Raw genomic sequence first — 23,130 nt, 5'->3', positions numbered from 1 at the left:
CTCTCCTCCTAACTAGTCTCTAGTCTTCTGCCATCTCAATTTCACGTATAAGCTTTTTTTATTTATTACAACTCAATGCGTCTTGCCGATGAATCACACAGCCACAGAGGAACTACCCAAATGTCTTCTCCTGACAGGTGAAAGAGAATGACAAATCACAACAGCGACTCTCAAAACACAATGATTCACAATACTGCTGCATTACTATGCTAATTCATTTGGCTCGCACACTTTTGTGGTAGCACACGTGTTCACACACCCTTCTGTGTAGTGTGAAAGCATTGCATCAAAATACATTAATCACAGGTTGTAAATTGAAAGCAGGTTTTAATTACTCCAGATGAGACTTCAATATCAGTTATCAGTCCATAAATCCATCCAATTGAGCTTCAGCTTTCTTTATCATAACCTCACAGAGGTGTATTTGCAGAAGTGTTCTACATCGTGCCTTTTTGTGTTTTTCTAACATTTGAATGAAAACGTGGCCGTTATGCACATTGCTGAGAAAAGGAGCTTGGCATAAAAATATGTTTTTATGATTGTAAAACTGTCTACTTACATACATAATTTACAAATAAAATCATACATGCCCACATGGAGGCTTAAAAGTCTTAACCACACACACTTCTCTTTATATCTGCTACGAGTCATGCTGTGCTACACTTCAAGAGTTGGCCTCTATGAAGAATTGAAGAAATGAAGAACTTACCTAATTAGTATGGATGCAGTATTTCCAAGCCTATTTCATTCTGATTTTGTTCCACCCGGTCTGTAATTAGTCAGTGGCACTGGTGACACAAATGTAGATGGAAGCAATATATGTTTGAAATGCTTGATTACTGTGAAATGCTGCTTGCTAACTGCAAGATACTGTATGATCCTAAGACATACAGAGCTGCTTTCACAGTGTACCTCACATTTTGTCAGTTCTAACATCAGATATGTTTGTTTTAAGTCTACCACAACACCAAAATCCATTTCTCTGCGCTCTCATCTGTTATTTGAAAAAAATGTGGAAATTTATAAATCTGACATATCTGACTCTCTTTTGAAAATCACATTATGTCTGAGAGTGTCATCTCCTCTCTGTTTGTGACGCACACCAAGTCCCCAAAATAGAAAAAAAATTGTGGGTGTGTTTTTTTTTAATTATTTTATTTTAAACTTAGTTATTTGTCTTTCACTCTCACACAGTAAAGAATTCATGGGCACTCACAGGCCACTTTATCAGGTACAAGTACTGGGTTGGACCCACATTTACACACATTGCTCTCAGCAATGCTTATTTTGTTGTGGCGCAAATTCAGCAAGGTGCTGGACACGTTCCTCTGAGAGTTTGTACCATATTGACAGGATAGTGTCACACAGTTGCTGCAGATTTATTGGTTGCACATCCATCATAACCTCCTTAAACTACATCCCAAAGGAACTTTAGTGGACTGAAATCTGGTGGCTGTGGAGGACATTTGAGTGCACTGAACTCATTGTCATGTTCAAGGCACCAGTTTGTGTTGATCTGAGCTTTGGGACACGGTATGTTATCCTGCTGGAAGGACCCATCTTCTGATGGAAGCAGCCATGAGAATATGGGAGCACTGTGGTCATAAAGGGATGATCATGGCTAGCATGGTAGGCTGTGGTATTTCATTATCACACACAAAGACACAGAGACAGACTCTGTATTATTACTGATGAAAGTGACATCATCAAAACATAACGCTGTAAATAAAATAAACGAATGGCAAAGATGTGAGAAATTGACGGCACCTTCTTGTTCTTCTTTTTTTTATCATCATCACTGGCACATATAAATGTTAGATAATACGCACATGCATGTGTGTGGTTCATTAGTGAGTGGTGGAGTGGGATTTTTGTAGTCTCTGGAGTCTATGATGTAGGTCAGCAGTCTTTATCTCTTCCTGCACTGTGAGACTGGTTCCTGTCTTAACCTCAAATTTCAAAGCTCGTAGGAAGAAACGAGACAGAAGCATCATTTACATCTCTCAGTTCTCTGCATTGATGAATTCAGTGTAACTGAACCTCTTTTGAGCTCATCCATGCATTTAATTCCCAAGAAAAAAAAGTCTTCATACAGCAACAACAGTACATCATTGTAGAAGAAATCCAGCATGTGGGTTTGTGTATAGAGTTAAAGTATTACATAACAACCCACGTGCAAATGTGGGTTAAACACAATGCTGCATTTACGATCAGTTAAGTTATAAATAATGATTTATGTGAAATATGAGGAAGGAATTAAACTGGAAAATAATCACAGAAAAATATTTGTGTTTTCTCTCTTTACTGAGCACCACAGTGATGATTTAAAATGCCACAAAGCAGGGTTGACACCCCCATCCACCCACCTCAGTTGACGCGTGCTTTTGAGGGGCTGGGTGGGGGTGCAGGACCAACATCCTCCCCAGCACGGGTGGGAAGCGTGTGGTTGCATCCTAATGAGGGGTGGGGGCGCCGAATGAAAATCACGACAGAGTGACGTGGAGGAGGAGAGAGAAAGGGTGGGTGTAAAAAAAAAAACAGAAAAGAGAATGGGAGGGGAAGCAGCTGCCTCCAAGTCCATTTCCAGTCCAGCCTCTGCTGCTTGCTTTCTCACAACGCGCGCACAAGCACACACACGCACGTATTCACTGGTTTGGTGTGGTGGGGCACATCAACCGGACAACAAAGAGACGCACAGGGGGGGCTCACACACTGCAGCCAGGACAGCATCACATATCACCGGCGTCCAGTGTCAGGGACGAGCGCACTGAACTCCTTTCTCACATCTGCTGGGAATTAAAGCGTCAGTCAGACTGGAGGTGACCGTCACAGAAGCGTTAATTGCTCGCGTAGGTAAGCCTGAGCAGTTGCTTTTTAAAATTATTATCATCATCTCATACCAGCGTGATTAACTGTTTTATTTGTGGTTTGCTGCAAAGTCTTGAAACACACTTTTATATGTTTTTAACGAGTCTTTTTGGGACTGCAGAATATAACCTGGCATATTTTAATGATGGGCATCTATAACGGGACCGCGATGTTGTGTTTTAACTCCGGCCCAGGAGGGATGTTGGTCCAGCTGCGGCTCTTCTGAATATTTATAGGGCCAAATTAATAGGTTATTATCGATTCGTGACTGAGGCTCTCCAGCCATCTGCACGTCACAGTAGCTCGGGCGCACTGTCACACACAGCGTGGGTCGTCAAGAAGCGCACTGTCCACTGCTCGGCTTAAGAGCACTTAATCTGTCATTAGTGGGGTATTTTGAGACAGTGCGCCAGCGACGGATACCGGCTGGCTGTTATATCAGCCTTCCGAACCTCTCCTGGGTCGGATATTCATTTTCGGCACCTCCTTTTCGTTTGTTATTCGGTAGTTCAAACTTTATCTTCTCCCTCACCTCCCCTCCTCTTTGTTGTTTCCCAGACAGTACTGCCGTACTTGTGAGCCTCGGTAGCGAAATGGAGATGGAGCATTTTGACGAGCGGGACAAAGGTCAGAGGCACAGCCGCTCTAGTGCGAAGATGAACGGTGTGCTGAGTCCCACACACAGCGCCCACTGCAGTCTGTACCGGACCCGGACCCTGAAGACACTGAGTGCGGAGAAAAGAGCCAAGAAAGTCCGCTTCTACCGCAATGGAGACCGGTACTTCAATGGGATTGTGTACGCCATTTCTGCTGACAGGTTCCGGACCTTTGACGCCCTGCTGGCGGACCTGACCCGTTCCCTATCCGACAATGTCAACCTGCCTCAGGGCGTCCGGACCATATACACCCTGGATGGGTCAAAGAAAATCACCAATATTGAACAGCTAGTAGAAGGTCAGTATAAATACATATGTATATCTGCGACAATTCAAAGCACTGAGACACACTTCCTCTCATCTATGACCTTATCAACATGTTTGTGGTTATCTAACATAATAGGATGCCTCTCTTCTACTCTCTAAAAGAGTAAACACTCCCTGACCTGTGAGCTGAGGTGTTATGTGATCTTCCCTTGCTCCCCCTCCTGCTGCATAGAGTAAGGTCACTAACAAGACTGTAAATGTAAAGTAAGAAGCCCCAATGATAGATAATTTGAAACAGCCTGTACATGATACTTTTAGGGGGCATTTCTTCACATAAAAAAGCCTAACCCAGTGAGCACACTGTAGATGACTGCTTTAAGATTATGCAACTCATTTGATGGCCAGATGGCGGTCCAGATATCCGGTGTGTCAGCTCAGGTTATCTTGGTCTGTTTTACTCTCTAAAAGTTACAAGCCAATATCATTAGGTCAGGAGGGGTGAAAGAGGAAGAGCTCTAAGCTGTTGGCAGCAGGTTTAGATGATATGGACTGTTGATTATGTGCAAACAGTAAAGAAATAAAAACAACCTTTGACCTCAAAATTGATAGGGTCCACTGACTCTGGCATAATTATCGCCTGAGATGGAAAGGTCGCTTCAGATCAATACAAAGCTGATCTGAGTAATCGCATTCGTCCAGTGATGAAACATCTCTATTGTGACGGGAGTGGCCTCCTCCAGGATTTAAAGGGCACCAGGGGTCACTGAATGGTTTGAGGGATCTGAAACCAATGTTAATCATATCCTTTATATGCACAGATCTGAATATAGCAGAACAAATAAGAGTGTATATTTTTTTAAAGAATGGTGTTCACCCCTTCAGTAGAGTTTACCTTTAGATTCTCACCCAAATATATAGTTTTTACTCTTTATAATCTATTTCTTTTGCCAAAAGAAGCCTAAAGATTATCTCTTTTGTTTGGCTGTTTTCTAAATAATCCATCTTTGATACCCTCTCTTTTTTCCAACCCCCCATCCCAACAGGTGAAAGCTATGTTTGCAGTTCGACCGAAGCTTACAAAAAGTTGGATTACGCAAAGAACGTGAACCCCAACTGGTCAGTGAATGTCAAGGCTGCGGCAGCATCGTCCCGCGGGCTTCCGTCTCTGGGCAGCACCAAGACCACCGCCTCAGAGGGTCGCGAAAGCAAGGACTTCATCCGTCCGAAGCTCGTGACGGTGGTGCGGAGCGGAGTGAAGCCCCGGAAAGCAGTGAGGATTCTTCTGAACAAGAAAACAGCCCATTCCTATGAACAGGTCCTTACCGACATCACAGACGCCATAAAGCTCAACTCTGGAGTGGTGAAGAAGATCTACACGGTGGATGGCAAACGGGTGAGAATTCCTTACACAGTTCACTGATTTGTAGTTGTATGGAGTAAATAGAATTGCGCTTGCAGAAGAAAAGCAGCCTGTTAGTGTTTGCATGGTATCAAAGAACATTAGACGTGGCTTTGAATTGGTTTTATTGTGGATGACATTGGCTGTTAGCCTGTATTAAATTCGAACTAAATCTCACAATGGAGCCAGTGGGAGATGTGTCACACATGATGAGTGTCTCCACTGAGAGACACACTCAGAAAAAGAGGGAGATATTATATGGCTGTTTTAGACTGGATTGGAGAAGGGAACTGAAGATCTATGGTCTGGTAAAGGAATCAAAAAAAGGGTGTAAATATTTAATGAACATGATCCTGAGCCTTTTATGAATGATGAACATTTTTGTCCCCATTCACAGCCGGAGCTGTGTAGGGAAAGAGCGGCACAGAGACTGAAAGAGGTCAAATGAAGGTAAAAAAAAAAAGAAATCTATGAATGGAGTCTGAGTTCTCACCCACGCTGCAGCGATGTGTGCCAGAAATCAGAGTCATACCCCCCCTTGATAGTCCACCCACCTAACCCGCTTCCTCTCTCAGTGGGTGGGAGGCAGACACTATAAAAAGAACAGGGTTTAAACCAGTTGTGTACGCAGACGTAGTGTGTGTACGTGGATCACACATATTCCTCTCTTTATGTCTGAGTGGAAACAGCACTGGACTTGACCTGCGTGGCAGCCGTGTGAGATCAAGTGCTCTTTCTCACACCTGTGTGTCAACAAGAGGACGGTGCAGAGAGAAAGAGGCCGTCTCTGCCAGCGTGTCAGGTTTTAGCTTATACTTCTGACATGCTTTAACTCTCCAGTCTCTTCCTGTTTGCTTTCACGTCCCCAACTCCATCCCTCACGCCAGCCCACATCATCATCATCATCGTTTCTGTCTGTGCATCTGTCCGTGCTCTCTGCCTCTCTCTAGGTCATGTCGTAAGTTATTGAATGCACCGCCAGCAGGAGCATCAGTTAAACAGATTGTACTGGATGTAAAGGGTGTCTGGCTACTTCGTGTCATACAGCTATCTCCTAATAGGGCGCTGTTTGACTCGTCTTAACAACTCGTCTCTTTGCCTTGTGGTATTTTCATGCTTAATAGGCATTTTGATACACTGCGCTAGCATCTATCCCAACTCTAAACATTGATCTGCATGTGTTCGCACTGGTTTATGATCCCATTTCTGAAGCCACACTGTCTATTTAATGATCTACCGCTAACCCAGCAGGAAGTGACCTGCTGTTTGAACGCAGGCCCAGCCAATAAAATCCTAGGATCGCCTTAAGAAACCTCCTGTCGGGGATTAAACTCACACTTTTGCCCAGTGCCCACTTCCTCTGCCACTGGTTACACTTATGTTGGAAATTACAGAATAAATTCTGCTCCTACCACGTTCAGCCTTCTGCAATTTGAAGTAAGCGTATTACGGCTATGCTATTTTTAGTTAAAGTATTGATCGGGCCTGTAGGCATGGTAACACGCACACTGCCAAATTAGCTGGGCTGGGCTGAGTGCAGATCCAGCTCCTTCGCATTTTTATGTCTGATTTTGTACGTAGGTGTCGGTTAATGCCTGTGGGAGAGTTTGCGATTATGTTATTAAGAGAGGAGAAAAAGGGGAGAATGTGGGATTCAACTTGTAAGGTGGGAATTAATGGTGAATAAGCAGCGAGCAAAAGGGTTCAGAACATTTTTGCGTGGCTACAAAAAGGGGAACTCATTAAAGAAATTTAACCTCAGCATGTTTTTTTTAAGTACCAATGAATGAACTATTATGTCTGAATAAGCATAGGAGTAACATTTTGGATAAATAATGGCAGGGGTTACCTAATGTACCTTTTGACATATCAGAAGTGTGCCAAAGGTAATTTCCTGAGTGTGTGTAAGGATAAAGGGACTTTAAGGTTTAAGTAGAGTGTGCGCGCAGGTGCATGCTCGCGTCCTTGCATGGTTTTGCCTGTGTGGCCTGCTGCCGTCAGCTGAGCCGCGTCAGTCATTGAGCCTACAGCAGAAGTAGGTTTCTGGGCCTTGCTGGCAGTAGCGTCGAGTCCCAACAGAGCTGCAGAGCCTAGAGAGAGAGAGAGAGAGAGAGAGCTTGTGAAAACCAGAGCTTGGGCTTCTTTCCTTCATTAACCCCTGTAATGAGGACAGAGTCAGTGCGGAAGGGTTTACGTGTACACGAAAAACGATCTTCAGAAGTTCAGTTCAAGGAAAAACATGCATATAGATGCTGCTGAGGGAATGTGTTTAGCTGTCAGTCATTTGGTTACACCTGTTCATTTCTATATGCAGGTTCAGGTGCATGTATGAATCTGTACCTGACTGTGTGCAGTGTTTCAGGTCTTTTGGGTGAAATGAAAGCAACGGTCTTTGGGAAACGCTGGGATATTTCTGCAGTGCTTGTTATGTTAGTATGTTATGTAATCTCAAACAGTCTTATAATAACATACCCCGATTAAGAAATACATACTACATATAATACAGCTATAAATTAGATCTGATTCTTAGTTTGAACAGGCATTAAGTAACACATTTCTGCACTTAGTGCCGCCAGTACATTTTAGTCAGTAATAATAAAGCATTAGGATGTTCTAAATGCTGCATACCTACATGTTTATCTACAGTAATGCATGTATGCAATAATGCATGCGATGGAGATTGGATAAGTTCTGAACTCTCTCCGCGAGCTCATTCCACCGTGTCCATTTGGATATCATATTTCCGACTGTAATGCAAGAATCTAGATCAAGTTCCGACCCCCACTATACTGCTACATTGATGCTAACATGCTGGTCTCTTAGTATCTGATAGCTGTTATTTTTAGCTCCATCCTTTCGCCTTTGGGGTTACCACAAATCTCCTATTTCTCAGCAAACTCTTAACCCTGCCAGTTTCTATGAAGATTTGATCTAGTTGCTTAGGAACCAGCGAACCTGATGTGATATCATAGCACGGTGGGATTGTGTAGCTTGGTTGGTCTTAGGAGAACAGAGACGAGCCATAAGTGGCTTAGGACACAGACACGGCTGGCCTATTAATACTTTTGAGCTGTGTTTACACACACACACACACACACACACACACACACACACACACACACACACACACACACACACACACACATTATGTAGGACCCCAGCTGCCAGCCTTGAGCCTGCTGAGGCCACTTAGCATGGATAGTGACACACACCCTTTTTTGAATGGATTCATCTAGATTTCTGCTCATGCATCACTGGCCATTAACTGCAGGCACTTGATGCTGATTACTCATTTCTAAGGTCGGTTGCATTCTATTATTCAGAGTCTCATTACTCAGACCCTGCAGTTTGTACCTCAGGGGGTTGAGCACAGGGAAATAGTAGCATTCTCACATTAAGCGCTAATGCTAATGCTAAAGCTAAAACACGCATAAAAAAGGGGACACTTAGCCAAAGTGGTATAAATGTTTACAGAAAAGGTTTTAAAATGGAAAAAATATGCAAAACAAAGAGAAAAAAATGCTAAAGAAGAGGAGCTGGCAAACAGTCAATTAACTTCCATAAAGTTAGAAGACAAAAAAAAAAAACATGAAATATTTGAAATCATTGGTAAATTAAGCAGCATAGGCTGATATGCTATTTTTGTTCTCTAAACTGAACAAGGTGGAACATTACTTGAGTCCACGCTTCTCCTAAAGCATCATATCATATCATTAAGTTTAATGCCATGGTGGCCATGTTGCTGTAGGGTTAATGGCATCAGCGTGTCTACTTGTTCGTCCCTTCAATGATGAAATTATGCTAAATTATAGAAAAAAAACACAACACTGTTACATGTAAGTTGCTGTTTGCTGCCATTTAATTTGATTTAATTTAAAGAGGTTATGCACTGTTCATCTCCTTTTCCATTATATTCTTATGTCAACCCTCTTTTACATTTGGTATTAAAAAACAACATAATAACGTCTCTTAAGGTGAGGTAGAGGTTACTTGTAGGAGTGATGAACTACTTGTTCACTATCTGCAGTGCAGCTCTCGCTTCTTTAACTGCATTGTTGGCTTGTCCTTCTGCTTGTTGGCAAGGCAAAAGAATCTCTTATATCCTTTTATCGTCATCTTCTGTTTCCTCTGCAACCTCCTTTTTCTCCACCACGCCCTCTTTAAAATTTTCTCTCCACCCATGACTGCATCTGTTCTATTTGCATCTTCATATATTATTCATCCTCATCACCCAGTTTTCAGTCCCCACATCTTTACGTCCTCTGGTCTTATATGTCCTCTCTCCTAACTTTTCTCAGTATGTCTGTCACTTTGCTGGCAGCCTTCCACTGTTTTCTTTTTTTCATGGCTGTCTAGTCTTCATTTAATTAGCACACTCGACATGCATCCCCAAATCCAAGAGGCTGCAACATATGGCATTGCTCTTTCTGCCCCCCCCACCCTCACTACCCACCCTCCTTTTTTTTTTTTGCATTACTCCATATTTGCTTTGTTTTTCATTGTTTTAATTGTGCCTGTCTCCTTTCTCCCTCTGAGTCTGAATCCAGCTCTGCAGTGACTATAGACAAGGTGCTACATTAGTGATACTTACAGAACGCAAGGACAGCAATTATGTTATGCTCATATTCAAAGCATTAGATCTTGTTATTCGCTGTGGGATGTATTTAATGTTGATGATGTCACATTTTCTGTATATGAGGATCGTGGGAAGCAGAGCCCCCATCTGCTCCTGCTGTTCTGCTGAGTCACAGTTACTCAGCACAGTGTGGATATGTGTATTTGTTGCTAGTACATAGTCAATTTGTTACTGTGGAGTGTAGTTTTGCATTCCCAAGCAGAAATGCTAAGACTATACTGCTGTTTTTGTGTGTAAACAGGCAATATAGAAGGCTTTTTTGTCAGGCTGTCTGTCTGTCCGTCTGTTTCCTTCTGGTTTGGTAAACCAGTCTGTGTGTGTGTGTGTGTGTGTGTGTCTTGGTCCACCAGTGAAGAGTGACTGTAGCAGATTGGAGAGCCCATTGTAGTCAGAGCATCTGCTGCCAAATTAGGATCGATGGCAGACGTTTCCAGCCCTGGCAGACTGTTCAGGACTTAGTCACACCACAACTTTATCACACGCACACACGCACACGCACATGCATATACATATACAGTCTGACTCATTCACTTCCTGAGTCACTCGTTCTCTAATCTGCCTCAAATGAATCTGCATTTGAAAGATTGGATTCCAGCTTCATGCTTTTGGCTGCTTAAAGAGTCGGACTGACACATATCATCTATCAGATTAGATTTTGTCTAATGTGACAGAAGATATATCTTATTTGAACAAAGCTTATCCAGGCCAGCTGGAAGGCAAAAATGCCGTGCTTTGTTAATAAACACCTCAGAAGTTTTAAAATTGCAAAAGATAAATGTTAATGTGTGGCTAACAGAACCAAACCTTCAGAAGCAAAATCTTTGCATCCTTTATGACCAAGAGTTGTATTTAATGCAGTAGTGGGTAGTCAGCACAACTCACTACACTTATTATTATGCTTTTTTTTTTAATGGTGTCATGAATGTTTTTTAAACCATCATCAGAGCCTGCACTATTGCTCATTGTTCTTTTTTTCTGTCTATCAGCATCAACTTCAAAAGGTCAGAGTTTAATCTGCATGTTATGCATTATAGAGTAGTGCATGTTTGTCTTTCCTCTATTATTGCAGTTAAAAAAGGCTGAAGTTACATTTTAATTGGAAGCCATATTGGAAGATTTGTTTAGCCGTGGTTGAGTCAGTCAGACTTGGACTGACGACTTATTTGTTCTTGATTTATTGGTAAATGTGTGTTTATGTTTACTGCAAGTAGCATATTGGGACCGCATCCTTATCCAGCCTCGTTTTGTATAATAATTAACCTGATTTTGAATCCTTGCCACAGGTTTTATTTTCTTCTGTTAGTTGAGCAAAATAAGACATTTCAAAGCATTTGTCAGAAAAAATTATGATGGAATTTACATTTTATGGATTAATTGAGAGCGTGATCAGCAGGTGAATCAACCATGAAAAGAGTATTCCATCTCAGCCCACAAGTTTGTTCTGCTTAGCAGTTAGTTAGACTGCTTCCTCGCTGCTCACTTAATTGATCCCGTGGCACCCGCTTACTCTAAAAACCTGTTTTAGCTCATTAATTCAGCATACATTCGTATTTTATGCATCGCACACACGTGCTCCTGCACGCGCACCGGTTTCCCACTATTGGCTGAAACCAGTAGCTTGAAAGAGAAAGAAGGAGGAAAAACATCTTTACACAAATGAATGACAGGAAGATGTTGTCAAATTTAGAAAGACGTGCATCAAACAGCTTCACAAGAAAGTTTGCTTTCCCCCTGTGGAGGCCAGAAGCAGTTACATAAACTGTTATGCAACAAAGCATCCAGCCAGGCAGGCAGGCAGTCTGCTGCTCTGGTTTGAGGTGAACGCAGTAACACCAGCGCCAACTCAGCCTGCTGCACAGTTAATTGGCCCCACATCAATGCTGCTTTTTGTTTCTTCTGTTTGCTTTCCCCCCCGGTTCTTCCTGCCAGCCCTTGTTCCCCGCTCCTCTCTGTCAGTTCACATTCAGTTTCTGGTGAAACTGGGCTCTTTGCGTTGTGCTGATTAAATCAGCGGGAGGTCACGTGTAAATTCACCGTCAGGGTACGGACAGTGTCCTGATCTCTGTTAGATCACTGTCTCTCTGTCCTTTAGTCAGGTGGCTCTGCACTTCTCTGTGTCTCCTCTGGGTCTACGAGGACATTAGGAGGTGATTAGAAGAATAAGGAAATTAGCTTGCTTTAGTTGTTTCATGTGAGAATGTTTTTGGTGATGCTGTATTGCTGCTTAAATATTAAAGCTTTGTCAGTCAGTGTCATGGTTTTTTTTCTTCACATCAGAGGCTCTGAATGATAGAAACAAACACTTTACCCTTTGTTGTTTCTGTATATCCATATTTGTGTCAGAGCATCTGTCAGTTAATCCGTCAGTCTGTGTGTCTGTCAGTTCCATCTGTCTACCCTTCCATCTTCGGTATCCTTACAAGGAAAGTTTTTTTTCAGAGCAGTGTGAAAGGCCCTGTTGGCTCGCTACGGTCGATTCAGCACCACAGACAGCTCCTCCTCAGTCTGAGACGTGGCATTTCCGTGGGCTGGATTATGTTGACCTCACCATCTATTGTGGTGCAAAAGATTAGTGGTTGAATCTTCTTTTCTTCTCCTTCTGCTCTTGTTTCTTTTTTTAAATTCTGGATTTGTAGCCATATGTTTGACTAAGTTTGTTAACAGAGAAAGAAAAAACATTTTAAAAAGTACCCAAAAATGAGGTGCAGGAAGGGTACAGACTCATTTGTATTTTTGTTTTCTTTTTTAATTAATTGGGATTATTTCTGGTTCATAAAAGTCATTGAATGATCAAAATCACAAACTGCCACCTATGCTGATGTGTTCAAAAGCCAACAATATAAACTGAGTGACTAGTGATGTGAAATCAAGAGTACGAACTAAGTGAAATTTAAGCAGAATTCAACCTCCTGTTACCTAGTAGTAAATACAATTGCATGCAGCCTCACATAGTTACACATTATCGTCTCTATCTATGATTGGCTGTCAGAAATTCTCACTAAAATGTGACAGGAGCTGACAGGTGTGTCTTCCACCTGTCAGCTCCTGAAATCAGACAGAGGGACATAAATAGGCGATCCAAATGAGTAGAGCGAGAAGTGTTGTCACTGATCATTTGCTACCAGCATATGATTCACGAGAGCGGATGGAAAGTGAGAGCCAGGCAGATGCTTTGATTTAAATGTGTGTGTGTGTGTGCAATTTTCCTTGCCAAATAAGCATTAACACTGTATATGCCATATGTTATGTGCGATCTTATAAAAAGCAGGATAGATGCTATGACTCACAGTAGATTAATCTGCATACTTAAACTGTTTTCATGTGTTTTTTAAAGTTCTTTTGAGTCCCAGATGTTCCTACTTAAGCTTTAGGTAGGCGAATTTAGGTGAATACATTTGCATATGTTTAATTTCAATTGTAGGTTGTTCTTTTGTCATTACATTTATGTGCTTCAGTTCTCTTGATTCAAGGTAAATTGAGTCAATTTCTTTTTTCATTTGTGGGATTTTGCATTGGCTGTGTCCTCTTCCTGTGATTATTAAACAGCGCCACCGTGTGGTGGCAGTTATTTCCCTGCGTCAGTTTCTCATCCACCTTTGCTGTGATGTTCTGGACATTGCATTAGCTGCGACACCGTGTAAGACCAAAACCTGCAGGTTTCCCCAAATATGATTTGTATTTGTGCTGAAAGACAAAATGAAAAGCAAATAGAAGAAAGAGCGAGGAACAGACACGTCATGGAGTTAGGTGATTCTACACTAGATGGCGTAGTGGCGACATAAAACAGCTTCATAATGGACTGTTGGTTGTTTTATGCACGTTGACTGGGAGCTGGAGGCTTATTCTGCAAGGATTTCTCTAACTGTTTTTTTTTTTTTCCGTTGTGGAAAATAAACAAAACTTGCCCCCATTGTTATATAAAACACAGTGATACCTATTAAACTGGCCTGTTAAGCGTGATAGCAGTGGGCAGTAAAGGAAGAAGTTCGGGGTCAGGGCCATAAGGCCCAGGAAAGAATAAGCTGACATTTTTTCCTTACTGGTGCTGAGCTGACGGGAAGATTATGAAATCTCCACACTCCTCTGCTCTCCTCTCACTGTTTTAGATTAGATTAGATTTAGATGAGTCTTTTCCTCCGGTGCTCCGTTTCTCTCACCCCGGCCTTGTTTATAGCAGCAGTAGATGTTGTGTAACTGTGCTGGTTCTCTGGGAGAAGGGAGCATCAGAAACATCAAAGTGGCTTGTTTTGTCATTGGGCTCGGATAAGGGCTCGGAGCAGCAGTCAGGAATAGATCTTCTCCGCTGCCCCCCCCCCCCTCTGTTTGCTTCCTCTCTAACTCAGGGGATTTGATGATTTGGTTTAATCTCTCTGATTTTCTTTTTGATTGTTTTCTTTTCCTTTTGTTCTCTTCACCTTTACCAGCTCACTCATCTCCTCATCATCAGTTGATCCATCTTCCTGAGTGTTTCAGAAAAGCACTTCTTCCTCTCTCAACGTCTTTTTTTCACCATTAACCAGGTCATGTGCCACAAGGGCGTGTTTCTGCATTTTTGTGAATGAAGCAGATCATATCATACTATGAGCAAATCATACTCATAGTAGATAAAATATTAATGATGGAGCTCTCTTATCACCATGTACGCATCGTTGCAGTCAGTGGCATGCATCAACCATGCAACAGTGCCTTAAGGGCATCATCACCATGGCAGCTATACTTTTACTCACCAGTCTCAGTAGACAGTTTGTGTTTGTGTGTTGCTCATTAGCTGCCCCAGATGAAACTCGTCCTTATCTTCCCGTCCTTATCATCCCTGAATCCTCATTCTTTCGCTTATTTATCTTATTACACTCTGCTTTTTTCCCTCCGTGTTTGCCCAGTATTTTTGTTGTTCTCAGGTTGATATGCTTCAAATATCCTAATTTCAAACAAGGGTCTTTGTTAAATAGCAGCAGTCCTGGCTTAAGGACTCAATCTAACTAGTTCAGAGCAGCAGATGTATACAGATATATAGAGCCCTCTGCTCCAGTCCTGCACAAATTGATTGGAACAACAGGATGTGCGTCATGCCAATAAAGAGCACAGATTTCAAAAGAGCCCAAGCTTTAAATCGATGAGGCTCAAACGAAGAGTCTTAGACGTCAAAAGAAAAATCTTTCCATTAGAGATGAAACAACTAGTGGATCAATATTTGCACTCAACATTTTGCAGTTGTAGCTCCTCAAATCAGAGAGCATTGTTGGCTCACTTTCTTTTATATAGTGTATACAACATAAACATTGTTAGAATAGCTCTAATAAAGACATTTTTTTTTAGAGATCATAGATTTGTGCATAAAAATGCATATATAAGAGTCATTTCTACAGTCTCTGGTATGGATGAACACACAAAAATATAGTGGTTCATATTGATTAATAAACAATTGTGCAAATGAAAGGCTGTATTAAACTAAAATCATCAAAAGAAATATTTATTTAAAGTAATTTTTCTGTGTTAAAAAAAGTGCAAAGGTGCTGAGACTTAGCATGATAATTACTATAATTGCATGCAGTACAAGAGGGCAAAAGGTAGAGGGCGAGGACAGTTTGGCAGTTTTTGCAAAAAGGAGAGAGAGCCACATGTGTTGGTTTATGTTATGCTGTCTGTTATACACCTGGAGAAAAAATCTGTGTGGTTGCACTTTTTTCCTGTTTTTAGGGACGTAAATGAGAAATACACAATATAACATATGGTGAGCCCATAGGATGGCAAGTCCATGCCGTGCTTTTGGGCTGTGCCTGGCGGGCCTCTTGGAGTTAGATGAGGTGCTTTGGGCATCTGGCTAGGGGACCTCCTTTTCACCTCCTAGATGAGATGTTTCAGGCATGTCCTGCTGGGAGGGGGATGCAGAGCAGACCCAGGATACTCTGGAGAGGTTATTTCTCTCAGCTGACTTGGGAAACTGGCTCCTGTGGTTTCCTGCAGACATCAGTGGTCAGAGTGCTTGCTGCGACCACACATGCTGCAAGAAGTTAACCACTGAGCCCATACAACTGATAGGGGACACTGCCACAGCAGCTGAGAGTGGCTCAAGATGGCTATGATTAACGAGAGCTTGCAGGTAAACCCTAACCTTGTCTTCACCACTCAGGTAACCTTGACACACCTACTGAAGGGTTCCCAGGAAAGTGAGCACTCTCACCACCTCGCCTGTCCTTGATTATGACAAGAAAGCCATTACATCCAGTTGCTTCAGCTTATAGCAAAGCATCTTTGACATTTGTTTCACCCTGTCAGATCAGTAGTTCAAAGTGCAAAGATATCATCAGGACTCAGGAGCTCAACATCTCTCATCTCTCTCTCAAAAACAAGGTCACAATTGTGTTTGATTATCTAAACAATTGGCAATTCATTTTCTTTCAGTCAGCTCATTAATTAATTGACCAAGCAGCATGCGTCATTAGAGAGTGACTGATGTAACGTAGGCTGTGTAAAGACAAAGAGAGATGTGTTCATTGGAGCATCACAGGTGACAGATTCAGCTTGCTGCAACTAAACACGAGTGTATGTGAGACCAAAGTTTGCCTGAGCCTGAAGCAGCCAATAACATTATCAGTGACAAACTTTTCAGTAATCGCTGTGCTTTCAAAGTAGAAGTTGTGTTCAGTGTACTGTAAGCACAAAATCTGATATCACTTTGAAAAAAATGTGAAAAATACTCGAATTAAAAAACTTTACCTTTAGAGAAGTGGCCAAGTCGTCAGCACTGACGCACTTGGGAAATGTTTCCGGCATCTGTATCACGCCATCTTGTTAGGAAGTTGAGCCGCTCGCCCCTGAAATAATCACCAGCGCTATCAGGGGACATCAGGGAACAAAGCAATATGCACTCTGTTATGAAACTGGAGTAATATCATTTCCACACGCAGACACACACACACACACGCACACATACGCAGACACACACAAGCCTTAATTTAAAAAGTTAAATGAAAGTGATCCATACTCCACAGAGAGCCTGTGTCTGAGATTAAACTTGTTTTCTATCTCCCCGCTGGCTCATCTGTGGGTCTACGGGGGGTAAAGCAGGACAACTCCCTTCTTGACATACACAGACGCACACACAGAGTGGCCTCTTTGCTGTTTATTTGGCATTTTGCTGATAATGCTGTTACATCATTTGTGACTTTCTTTTGGGGCACTGATTGGTGGCTAATGGGAATCTAAATGGATTCTTGGATGCTAATTGCCATGAAAATGCAATAACTGAAGCTTTGTGTTTGTGTGCTAACTTCAGGCGGTGTTACACTTGCATGCAGCCTAAACTATAATAGCTCCTAATAGGTTTTTGGTAGGAGATTTGTCATACTAGATGAATGAACTATTGTCTTCCAGTAAATCCCTTTCTGACTGTGCTGTTTCCAGTGGAGAAATATCATTTGGAATATTGATGTCTTGGAATTGAAATGTGATGGTTGGCCTGTGGGGTGTAATTAAAGTTATTTGAGCAATTCACGCAGCGTTTAGATCAGATATGGAATTAGCTGTTGACTAAATCAAATAGGAAAAAAATGAACGGTGGTGTGCTTTTCATCCTGTTTGTCATCATAAACAGCCCATTGCTGAGGTTTCTTCCTGGTAGAGAACCAGTGGTCTTACAAATTAAAAAGGCACATAACACCTGTCTTGTGCTGCAGCTGAAGATTTGTGAACAATGTGTTTATTAGGCATGTCTTAATGAAATGGTATCCATCTGTAGACAGCCTTAAAAAATAATCCAACGCTAACTGTGGTGTTAACCAAATCTGTGGCTTTGGTTTTAACTGCACATTAGGGAGCTCATCAAATAATGACAGCGACGCCTTCAGAGTCCTTTTATCTGTAGGTCCGTCTACCTCATCCATCCTTCTCTTTGTTATTCACCACCATTTATAAGATACTGGCCTGCATTTAACCCCACTTGCTTCTCTGGATGTCCGGTGCATGAGCTACGGTGCATCAACAAATTAGTGAGTCAGCAAGGTCCCATTATAGTTACTGATAGACTGATTAGGTGCAGAAGCAGCACAGCGCTGCTGCTTGGGGACTTGTCGGGAACATGGACTGTCTATAAAGAGGTTTGGCGAGCACACAAAATGAACCAAACAAAACCAGCACGCACACACCTCTGGTGTTCTTCACAGTCCTCGGGCTCAGTGAATGTGCCCCTTCACCCGAGCACAGGCAGAGGAAGCCAGTGTTGTGAGCATGCACAATGCAGAGTATGTGAGTGGCTCTCGCAGTTTGCAATGTATACATACAAACACTATCAGCAGCTTAGAAGTAACTAAAGTAGACTATGTGACTAAATTTGGCAACATGTTAGCAAATTGCTGTTGTCAGAAAATCTCATTTTCCTGAATAAAACGTTGAGCATTTATCCAACCTTACAAAAACTGAACTCTTCCATCTTTTCAGGTGTCATGCCTGCAGGACTTCTTTGGTGATGAGGACATCTTTGTGGCTTGTGGACCAGAGAAGTTCCGCTATCAAGATGACTTGATGCTGGATGAAAGTGGTGAGAAATACCTTCTCCTCCATTTCTATCCTCATGTTGCCTATTTTATTCTTCCCTCCCTTCCTTACTTTCTATTTTCTATCAAATTAACCAAATCTTTTTTTTTTAAACCATTAGTCATTTTATAAGCACTCTTTAAATGACCCCAACTTTGTTATTGTTACGGTTTGACGGGGAGAACTCAAGCGCAGGACTCCAGAATCAGCTGTACACAATAATTTATTTACAGAATCCACCTTGTGTATTTACAGGAAGTGCAGGGCAGTGCTATATACAATTAAGTGAGGGATGGGGCTCTGGGGAAATCCAAGGGGGTAGTCACGCGTTCTCCAACTCTCCACACTCACGGCCACAGGTTCACTCATCCACACTCGACACAAAGAATCACACGGGGAGGGAATCCAGGAGGAGAGATGGGGAGACGAGGAATAGTTACACAGTTCACTTTTAAACATTTGACTTAGCTTTGCTGTAGACTTGACTTTCACTAACGCGTGGCAGACAACGATCCAGCGAAGAACAGCAGTCACCTCCTGGCTTAAATGCTGACCGCCCTGATTAGGCTCAGTTGTTTCCTCCCACCGAGGGCGTGAACCCACAATGAGTTCTGCCCCGGCAATAGAGAAGAGGAGAGAGAGAGAGTGGAAGTTGGAGAGAAAGATAGAAAAAACCTCAGATCAGCTGGACACTGATCCTGCTGGGTGTGACAGTTACTATTTGTGCTAGAGACAAAAGGAAAATACTTTTGGAAAGAATAGAAGATATTTGGTGTATCATGGCAGCACAGAGCTGTCATAAGGTTTTTTTTTTTCCAACGCCATTGCATGGGCCAAATTGGAGTTTTTGCCAGGCCCATTCTGGCCACCGGGCCTCATGTTCGACACCCCAGCTGTAGGCTGTCTACTTCATCCTCATCTCTCGGTCCACTGCACTTAAACCACCGTCTAACCTATTTTACCATTGTTCCTCTCCCTCTTTTCTGCCTGTCTCCCCACCGCTATCCACTGAGGATGTGTTCTGTCCTCACTTTACCCATCTGTGTGTGCTGCTGCCTGTCTCTCTCCCCCTTCCCTTCACTCCTGCCATTTAGTGCTCATCTGTATTCTTACCCTCTCATCTCTCTTCCTGTCTCCTACATGAATGAGTGTGCACTGGGTTTTGTTGAAAGGTTTATTCAATTTATTTGTTTCCCAGGTATCCATCCCGCCATGGTTGCAAACCTCCGCCCCCTACCCTCTTTTGTCTCCCTTTTCCCCTCACTCCTCCTCCTCACTGTTCTTTCATTTGGAGCACATTGTGCCTTCCTGCTTTCATTAGCTATCTCTTCCTTTGGTAACCTTCCTCTGTCTTGAGAATGATAACAACAAAACTTTCTCCTTCATGCGGCAAGGTTTATAAGCCTGTGATTCGACTATGTTTAATTAATTACTGACGATTGTCTCCATAAGCATTTTAAACCAATCACTTATAGCTAAGAAGCACCTCTTATCCGTGTGATGAAAATTTAATTATCTGCCCACGCTTGCTACAACTGTGTGTGAACAAAAAACACACTAACAGCACAGCAAGCATGCCCACTGTCGTCCTTGCTCTTAGAGTTCGTAGAGTACATTAGTACATTTTCTAGTACATCAGGATTTGCTGTATTTTCTTGCTGGAAGAATACAATAGGGTCATTTCCGCCTCAAAGCTTCCTCCAAATTCGTTTTTGAGCTGCTGTTGTGAAAAGAGCTCCAGTCCTCTTCGAAACACTGTAAATCTGTGGAGTTCAGCTGCCTGTTTTCGGTTTCTTTTCATGTATTCCCAGTTTGTCTCAATGATGTTGAAATAAGGGCTCTGTGGGGACCACAGAAGTGGTTGCAGGGCTGCTTGTTCTTGTGTCTCTGCCTGTATCGTAGGCTGCTGTCATGCTACTGAGTGAAGACTAGTCAGACAGCTCCCTGATGAAAACACGTGTTTGAAGAATCCAGATATGTCAAACTCAAGCCTGTACATCTCTAACTTTCACCTAAAACTGCGTTTAAACTTCAAGCGTTGATTTCTGACCTTGTGTTGACTATTTAATGTGTGAAGGACATAAAGGCCTGGTAATGTAATCGTAATTCAGTTAATTATACTATAGTGATCTAAAGGAAAGTTTTCAGGCGCCCATGTTTATATTTTGCTAGAAAAGTGTGAAATAGGTCCAAAGATGCATTTGTGTTAAATAATAGTTCTCCAGGCTTCTTGAAGGATGTTAAAAGCTTCCTTTTTTTTTCTGTTTTCTGTCAAGATGATCTCACACTGCTTCAGTAATATTAAGGTTCAGGCTCTGGAGAGGCCAATCCATGACTGATATAGAGTTTGTGTGTTTTTCTATTCAGGTGTGCTTTACGGCAGCGGGAGTGTGTTTGGGATCTTTCGCATAAGACCTGTTGTCACTAATTTTCCATACAGTTCTTGTGTAATTTGGCATCCATAAGTCTTTGTTCTCTATTTGTCTTCCTTGAGAATGGCTTCTTAACAGGTACACTTCCATTAAGACCATTTCTGATGAGACTTCAGTGAGCATTAGATTTATTAACTGAAGGGACAGATGTTGTTGGTACAAAAATACTATTTTAAGTCCGTCAAACTGTGTTATCTGTATTATTTTTCATAGACTCATCTAAAGAAATTGGAACAAATAATGTGTTTTGTTCAGGCTCCTAGTAACAAAGTGGCTAAAGATACTATTTAAAATAGATTCTGTGTTATCCGTTACGTGTGGACACAACACTGGTCATTCCTTGTGTTATGTGCATTTTTTAAGCCTGAATGATTCATGGGTCAGTGTTAAGTGGCTTAATAATTAATGAATAAAAGCATTCCTGTGAGAATGGTCCGGTACAAAAATGAGCAGTGATAAAGCAGCCAATGTCCAAAGAAAAACTTTGAAAGACCTTCAGAAAGCCTGGAAAACTAAACCAAATTAGTAATGGCTCAATACATGGTACCATATATCAACTGTCCCCCGATCACTCCCAGTATTTCCCAAGAATGTGTGCCAAATGCATTTAAATGCAACACTTCTAGTTGCAAATAGCCAGATGTAACATTATCTGATTGTTGTGATAATTGTTGTAATCAGACTACTCCTTGCTCCATCCCCAACCATATCCAATATTTATTAAACTTCAGTTTCATTTAACTTTTATTAAAACGAAAAAGGGTGCAATCTCTTACATTTATAGGGAACATCTTCTTCATATCCAAAATGTTTCCACTAGTCTCGTATGAAAGGTCCTCATGTAAATATTGTGAATAACAGATTACCATAAGAAAATGTACCCCAAAGATACCAAAGATAAGAGTATACATTCAGCTTTTACCCACGTAGGATCCTTTGTTTAATTTCTCAATTAAATGCTCTCATGTGACCATTGAGGGGCAGTATGGTAATGTTCTCTAAACATCCCAAATGTCCTTTATGAAAGTTTGGGCACAATCAACACCGTTAAAAACGTAACACAGATTCTTCTACATAGGTCGATTTTTATCCAGAGAATTCGTCTGAACCACATTTCCCCCCCAAAAACAGTGATTAAAACACAGCCATATCTAATGTTTTATAGACACAGAGCATGATTTGACACCTCATCATGCGCTGGCAGACAGAGAGCAAGAGGCAGAAATAGACAGACAGGAACGGAGAGCGACAAACGAAACAGACAGCGTAACAGAGAGACATCTGGAGTCAGAGCTGCAGACAACTTCGCCTCCTCTCAGCATCGCTATAATTATCGCCTCTGCCTCAGCTCTGGCACACTGTCATCATGTTAACACTCGGTATTGTACATTAATCACTGGGCCACAAACGTCTGCCACACAAGCAAATGCAAATGCAGACAGACACAGCCAGGCTCTCATATGCACGCACGCACGCACTCGCAGGCAAAAGCACATACACACACACACACGCACACAGACATGTGCGGGGCAAGCTGTACAATTTGTCTTTCCCACTGGTCTATAATGGCAATGAGCTATAATGGGGCTGGGTTAATGAACAGTGGAGGAGTAAAGTTTTGGGGATGGAGCCGACACGGAGCGTGTGTTTTAATACCATCACATGGCTCATTTACTAGCGCTGTGTGTGTGTGTGTGTCTGTAAGACCTCCGTGAGTCATAGCTGTCACTTCTGAAGCACCACAATAATTGCGTTTGGAAAACGAGCCCACTGAAGGTCAGGGCTCGTTTTTGCAGGGGGACCTGAAGGTAAAACCAATTACAAGTGTGCCGATACATTAGTGGTTTGCTGTTCTCTTGCATGGCTAAAGGTTAGACTCACTCAAAAACAATATTAAAACAGTAGCTGGCTTAAAATCCATAAACTTTTCATTTCAGTCTAACAGAGCTGTCGTGTTGTTCGAGTGCTCTGATGGTGTAATATTAAGGCTGTTTCTGTGCCACAAACCAGTGTCATGTTACAGTGTCGCACACCTAATGTCAGTTTATTTGAGCATGAAATCCCGAGTGCTGCAAGAAGGTAAAAAAGCTGCTACCTCCTTAGGATTTGAATTTCTACAGCTTACACATTTTGGATTTCAGCGCACTGGATGAATACATAAAGGTGAGTGAATGAATATTTGCTAAACAGTCCCTGAACACCTCTATCTGTCCTCTCTTTGTGCTTGCAGAGTGTCGTATGATGAAATCGTTGATCTATGGGAGGATGTCAGGCTCTTTGAACCGAGGCTCCCCCAGAACTGTTGTCCAATCGCTGCGCAGCAAGTCGCCTGCATCTGGT

At 42.1% G+C, this 23,130-nt stretch overlaps 1 protein-coding gene across 2 annotated transcripts in view; it reads left to right on the top strand.

Annotated features, from left to right (window-relative positions):
* Positions 1–2,551: 2,551 nt before the first annotated feature.
* Positions 2,552–23,130, top strand: part of dclk1a (doublecortin-like kinase 1a) — a 45,621-nt gene continuing 25,042 nt past the window's right edge. Inside the window, exons 1-5 of one of the 2 annotated variants that reach the window (XM_040033272.1) lie at positions 2,552–2,853; positions 3,427–3,822; positions 4,835–5,184; positions 18,263–18,362; positions 23,021–23,128. In XM_040033272.1, coding sequence (XP_039889206.1) covers positions 3,462–3,822; positions 4,835–5,184; positions 18,263–18,362; positions 23,021–23,128 — 919 coding nt within the window. In that variant the 5' untranslated portion in view covers positions 2,552–2,853; positions 3,427–3,461. The remainder of the gene's footprint in view (positions 2,854–3,426; positions 3,823–4,834; positions 5,185–18,262; positions 18,363–23,020; positions 23,129–23,130) is intronic. The other variant, XM_040033270.1, reaches the window with a different exon arrangement.

The sequence above is a fragment of the Simochromis diagramma genome, unplaced genomic scaffold, assembly GCF_900408965.1.
Source record: "Simochromis diagramma unplaced genomic scaffold, fSimDia1.1 OVJJ01000216.1, whole genome shotgun sequence".
Classification (NCBI taxonomy): Eukaryota; Metazoa; Chordata; class Actinopteri; order Cichliformes; family Cichlidae; genus Simochromis; species Simochromis diagramma.
Note: the sequence above shows the minus strand (reverse complement) of the source record. Positions and strands in the feature narration are given on the sequence as shown.